This window comes from Carlito syrichta, unplaced genomic scaffold, assembly GCF_000164805.1.
Source record: "Carlito syrichta isolate Samal-C Ts95f unplaced genomic scaffold, Tarsius_syrichta-2.0.1 Scaffold153894, whole genome shotgun sequence".
Taxonomy (NCBI): domain Eukaryota; kingdom Metazoa; phylum Chordata; class Mammalia; order Primates; family Tarsiidae; genus Carlito; species Carlito syrichta.
Genome location: NW_007097990.1, coordinates 316,083 through 322,441, shown reverse-complemented (window position 1 = coordinate 322,441; position 6,359 = coordinate 316,083). Strand labels below are relative to the sequence as shown.

Genomic DNA, 6,359 nt, shown 5'->3' with positions numbered 1-6,359 from the left:
GAAGCCCAGCAGGTCGAAGCTGCGGTGGCCGGGAGCGGCCACTGCACTCCAGTCTGGGCGACGGAGTGAGACTCCAACTCCATAAAATAAAAAATAAAAAAATAAAGGTTTATTTTTAGAGACAGGGTCTCCCTCTGTGGCCCAGGCTGGAGTGCAGTGGTGTGATCATGTCTCACCACAGCCTCGAACTCCTGGACTCAATTGATCCTCATGCCTCAGCCTCCCAAGTAGCTGGGGCTACAGGTGCACACCCCCACACCTGGTTACTTAAAAAAAAAATTTTTTTTTTTTGTAGAGATGAGTCTCACTGTGTTGCCTTGGTTGGTCTCAAACTCCTGGGCTCAAGCAATCCTCCCGCCTCAGCTTCCCAAGTAGCTGGGACTACAGGTGTACACCACCACACTTGGTTACTTGTTAAATTTTTTCATAAAGATGAGATCTCACTATGTTGCCCCGGTTGGTCTTGAATTCCTAGGCTCATGCGATCCTCCCACCTCAGCCTCCCACCTCTTCCTTCCCGATAACCACCATGTCACTTCCACGCAGCCCCTTGTCCCCCATGCCCTCCCACTCACCTTGACTCGTGGGGGGTAGATGACCATCCTTTGCCTGGTTCTGGTTTCTGAAGGTCAAGGTGATATTCTCATAGTCGGGGTCACTTGCACCTGTGTGTGGGTCAGCAGGAGGGGTTGTGGAGACCCGCCCAGAGCTCTGGGGGAGATCAGAGAGCTTGGTTCACCCAGCCTCTGCACACAACACATTTCTGGGGGTAAAAATAAGGAGTGAGGAGCTGAGATCTGCCTCTTGGTTAAGCAGCAAGAGTGGGTGTCTGTGAGGGTTTGGGTGACACCCAAACATGCACATCTTGGAGAGGGGGGAGCCCCCAGCCCCACCTTCAGCTCCTTACCTCTCCCCTCCCAACTTCTCCTTTTTTTATATTTTCATTTTTTTAGAGACAGGGTCTCACTCTGTTGCCCAGGCTGGAGAGCAGTGGCATGATCCTAGCTCACTGCAGCCTCCAACTCACAGGCTCAAGTGATCCTCCTGCCGCAGCCTCCTGAGTAGCCAGGACTTCAGGTGCCACCATGCACAGCTCATTTTTAAAAAGTTTTTTGTAGAGATGAGGTCTTGCGGTGTTGCCCAGGCTGATCTCAAACGCCCGTCCTCAAGGGATCCTCCCACCTCGGCCTCCCAAAATGCTGAGGTTACAGGCGTGAACCACCGTGCCCGGTCCCAACCCTTCCTTCTTGACCTCTTCCTCCTGTCTCAAGCTTCCTAACCTTCCTTCTGGGCTGCAGGTCCCCGCTTCTTGTCTCTGAAGCCCGTTGCGTGCATCTTGATCTTTTGGTGCCTGGAGGTTTCCTGAGCCTCCATGGTCTCCCCAGCCCGCTAATGTGTCCACACACATCCCCACCCACCGGAAGGTGTCGAGGCAGATGAGGAAACCTAGGGGTGGGGTGGGGCCAGGAAAGAGAGGACAGCCTCCTCTTTTCAGGGATCCATGACCCTCCCATCCTGGGGCACCCTCACCGCCCCCAGATCAAGAGGGTCTTAGGAGACCAGAATTCTAAGGGAGGTCCCAGAAAGGAAGCTGCTAGACCCAGAGCCAGAATAGAAGGGTCAGAAACTTTATAGGAAGCCGTGTGTGCGTGTGTGCGTGTGTGTGTCCACCCGTATGTACCACACCCTCCTGCCTCTTGCCTGTCACAAGAGAGTTGTGGCCAGGCGCAGTGGCTCATGCCTGTAATACCAGCACTTTGGGAGACAGAGGTTGGAGGGTCGCTTGAAACAAGGAGTTCAAGATCAGCCTGGGCAACATCGTGAGACCTCATCTCTACAAAATATTTTTAAAAATCAGCCGGGTGTGGTGGCACACACCTGTAGTCCTCTGGAGGGTGAGATGAGAGGACCGCCTGAGCCCAGGAGGTGGAGGCAGTGGTGAGCCGTGATCATGCCACTGCATTCCGGCCTGGGTGACAGAGTGAGACCCTGACTCAAAAAAAAAAAAAAAAAAGGCCAGGCGCGGTGACTCAAGCCTGTAATCCCAGCACTTTGGGAGGCCGAGGCGAGAGGACTGCCTGAGTCCAGGGGTTCAAGAGCAGCCTGGGCAACTTGGTGAGACTTCGACTCGACAATAAATCAAAAAATTGGCCAAGCGTGGTGGCGTGTGTCTCTAGTTCCAGCTACTTGGGAGGCTGAGGCGGAAGGATTGCCTGAGCCCAGCAGGTCGAGGCTGAGGTGGCCGCGAGCGTGCCACTACTGTCCTCCAGCCTGGGTGACAGAAGCAGTCTCCGACTCAAAAAAAAAAAAGTAAAGAGAGGGAAGCCTGACCTCTGAGAGGGCTTGGAGGCAGGACTCCTGGTCCCCCCCACACCTTCCTCACCCCAACCCCAGTCCCAGTCCTCAGCTCCACCCCAGGAAATGCCGCTTCTCCAAGGCCCCGTGGAGGAAAGACCCGGATGTGAGGCAACGATCGGGGTTAACCACTGCGATGCCCCACCCGCAGCTGGGACTGAGGACAGACCCACCTGTGCCCCTCTGCTTTGGGGGAACCCGGAGGGACAGTCTCCTCTCCAACCGGGTTGCTCCTCACCCACCCAGACTCAGGCACCGACTAACACACGTACACACACACGCCTCCAAATACCCTGTGAGTTACAGGACCTCTTTTGAATAAAATCACACACTCATTTGCGTCCTTGCATTGTACCACTGAGAGAAATATGCATATTCATGAATGCACATGACTGCACTCTATCTGGAAGGTGTCTTTTTAATTAATTAATTTATTTATTTATTTATTTCTAGAGATGAGGTCTCACTATGTGGTCTAGGCTGGTCTCACACTTATATTCTCAAGTGATCCTCCAGTCTCTGTCTCCCAAAGCGCTGGGATTATAGGCAAGAGTCACCACAGGTGGCCTAGAAGTTGTTTTTGTTTTTTAATACAGAGGCAGGGTCTCACTCTGTTTACCCAGGTTGATCTCAAACTTCTGGTTTCAAGGGATCCTCTGGCCTCAGCCTCCCAAAGTACTGGGATTACAGGCATGAGCCACCGTGGTCAGCCTAGAAGGTTTCTGCAGGTTCTGTTTGTGTTTATCCCGCCTTGAAAATGGGGGTTGCAAGCCGGGTGCCGTGGCTCACGCCTATAATCCCAGCATTTTGGGAGGTCAAGGTGAGAGGATTGCCTGAGCCCACGGGTTTGAGACCAGCCTGGGCAACATGGCAAGACCTCATCTCTACAATAAGTCAAGAAAAATTAGTCAGGCATGATGGTACATGCGTGTGGTTCCAGCTACTTGGAAGGCTAAGTCAGAAGGATCGTCTGAGCCTGGCAGGTCATGGCTGCGGTGGCTATGAGTCTCCCACTGCCTTCCAGCCTGGGCGACAGAGTGAGGCTCCAATTCAAAAAAGAAAAGAAAAGAAAACAGGGGTTACAAAAGACACAAATTAGCCTGGTGCAGTGACTGACACCTGTAATCCCAGCTATTCGGGAGGCCGAGGTGGGAGGATCACTTGAGCCCAGGAGTTTGAGACCAGCCTGGGCAACATAGTGAGACCTCTTGTCTAAAATTAAAAAATTTAAGGCACATGTATGGAAGGAAATTTCTCCTTAAACCTAGAGCCTCCAACAGATCTGATGTGAGCCACATGTCTAATTTAACATTTTCTAGCAGTCACATTAACAAAGTGAAAAGAGATCAGCAAAAATATTTTATTGCTATTTTATTTAACATAATATACCCACATTATTAGCATTTCAGCATTTGGAGAATATTTTTAAATATTAATGAAGTCAGGTGCAGTAACTGAGGACTTTTAGTCCCAGCACTTTGGGAGGCCGAGGAGGGAGGATCGCTTGAGAGGAGGAGTTCAAGATCAGCCTGGGCAACAAAGCGAAACTCCATCTCTACAAAAAATTTTGAAAAATTAGCCAGGTCAGGCACAGTGACTCAAGCCTGTAATCCCAGCGCTTTGGGAAGCCGAGGCAAGAGGATTGCCTGAGTCCAGGGGTTTAAGACCAGCCTGGGCAACTTGGCGAAGGCCTCATCTCTACGATAAATCAAAAAATTAGCTGGGCGTGGTGGCGTATACCTGTATACTTGGAAGGCTGAGGCAGAAGGATCGCCTGAACACAGCAGGTTGAGGTTGCGGTGACCATGAGTGTGCCACTGCACTCCAGCCTGGGCGACAGAGTGAGACTCCAACTCAAAAAAAAAAAAAAAAATAGCCAGGTGTGGTTGTGTGAACCTGTAGTTCCAGCTACTCAGGAAACTGAGGAGGGAGGATCACTTGAGCCCAGAAGTTTGAGATTGCAGTGACCTATGATTTTACCACTATACTCTAGCCTGAGTGACAGAGTGAGACCCTGACTCTAAATAAATAAATATTTAAAATTAAATTATTAACAAAAGCATTTACATTTCTTTTTTTGTACTACATCTTTGAAGCCAAGCATGTATGATCTAGCCTCTCAATTCAGATGGGATACGTTTCAACTCCTCCAGGACTACTGTAAATATTATAGTTTTCTCCTTATGGGAAAGAAATAGTATAAGACTTGCTGACTGTGTTCAGGAAATGGGTATGTTTTGGTTGAAAATATGTGGGTAGCTGAGAGTGGTGGCTCATGCCTGTAATCCCAGCACTTTAGGAGGTGGAGGATCGCCTGAGCCCACAAGTTTGAGACCAGCCTGGGCAACATGGTGATACCTCATCTCTACAATAAATCAAAAAATTAGCCAGGTGTGGTGGTGTGCACCTGCAGTTCCAGCTACTTGGAAGTCTGAAGTAGAAGGATCGCCCAGCTCAAGGCTTGAGGCGCTGTGGCCGTGAGCATGTCACTGCACTCCAGTCTGGGCAACAGAGTGAGACTTTGACTCAAAAAAAAAAAAAAAAATGGGTAAATTTGAGATGGATTTGGAATGATTTGCAGGATCTGGTGAGGATAAGGTTCTGTTTCCTAAAGTGTTGCCAACTCCTGTCTCTCCAAGAAAGATCAATTTCATAGTGATTTGATACCAACTACTCTGTCTAATATAAATTGGGCTCAAGTGATCCTCCCCCATCACCCTCCCAAGTAGCTGAGACTACAGGCATGCACCCCCACGCCTGGCTAATTTTTAAATATTGTATGCAGACAGGATCTTGCTCTGTTGCCCGGGCTGGTCTAGAACTCCTGGCTTCAAGCCCTCCTCCTGCCTCGGTCTCCCAAAGTATTGAAATCAGAGATATGAGCCACTGCACTTGGCCCCAAGAAGCCTTTCTGGGGTCCAGATACAGGAGGACAATTAGTTGGGGATTGGAAACAAAGAGTCACTCACATGGGGTCTAGAGACAAAGGAGCACTCCCCCACCACCACCACACACACACACACACACACACACACACACACACACACACACCACCACACACACACAAACAAGACACTAGACTCACCCTCTCTGGTCCTGACCACATTTCTGACTCAGTGGTCCCACCCCACCCCTGTGGCCACAATGGGGTCAGAAGAGGGTTTGGGAAAGGAATCCCTGAGCTGGAGACAGGATTGGCTCCCTGACACCGGGAGCATTTGTGGCCTATGCTCATTGCCACCAGGATCAGACAGGAGGCTGGACCATCGTGAGAGGAGGGGCCATGGAAGTAGAGTCCAAAACATTCTGAAAACCAGGACCCTACCCTATCATCCATTCTCCAGGTGCAACAATCGAGTCTGGGATCCCTTTCAAAACTGGGTGCTAGGGATGGTAGTCTGTGGTTGCATCTCTTTGGGACTGAAAGCCAAGGCTTCTGGGCTAAGATTCCAGGGAGTTGGACCCCGAGCCACTTGGGTTTGTTTCCCTCGGGAGCTGGGGCAGGGAACTGAGAGTTTTGCCCTCCAGGGTAGGGTAGGGACTTGATGTCAGAAACAAAAGAGTCTGGCCTGGTGCAGTGGCTCACACCTGTAATCCCATCCACTGGGAGGCCAAGCAGGAGAGGATCTCTTGAAGCCAAAGTTTGAGACCAGCCTGGGCAGCATAGCCAGACCTCCCTATCTACAAAAAAATTTTTTTTCTTTTTTCAATTAGCCGTGCCGGGTGCAGTGGCTTATGCCTATAATCCCAGCATCTTGGGAGACCGAGGTGAGAGGATTGCCTGAGACCACGGGTTTGAGACCAGCCTGGGCAACTTGATGAGACCTAATTTCTATAATAAATCAAGAAAAATTAACCGGGCATGGTGGTGCGTGCCTGTAGTTTCAGGTGCTTGGAAGGCTGAGGCGGAAGGATCGCTGGAGCCCAGTAGGTCAAGGCTGTGGTGGCTGTGAGCATGCCACTGCACTCCAGCCTGGGTAACAGAGTGAGATTCCAACTCAAAA

The 6,359-nt window shown here is 50.5% G+C and overlaps 1 protein-coding gene across 1 annotated transcript in view; it reads right to left on the bottom strand.

The window, feature by feature from the left end:
- Window positions 1-1,374, bottom strand: part of MCEMP1 (mast cell expressed membrane protein 1) — a gene marked incomplete at its 3' end in the record, with an annotated part of 3,416 nt that extends 2,042 nt beyond the window's left edge. The window contains exons 1-2 of the mRNA XM_021709005.1: window positions 1,281-1,374; window positions 576-665 (exon numbers count right to left, since the gene is read on the bottom strand). Coding sequence (XP_021564680.1) covers window positions 576-665; window positions 1,281-1,374 — 184 coding nt within the window. The remainder of the gene's footprint in view (window positions 1-575; window positions 666-1,280) is intronic.
- Window positions 1,375-6,359: the final 4,985 nt, after the last annotated feature.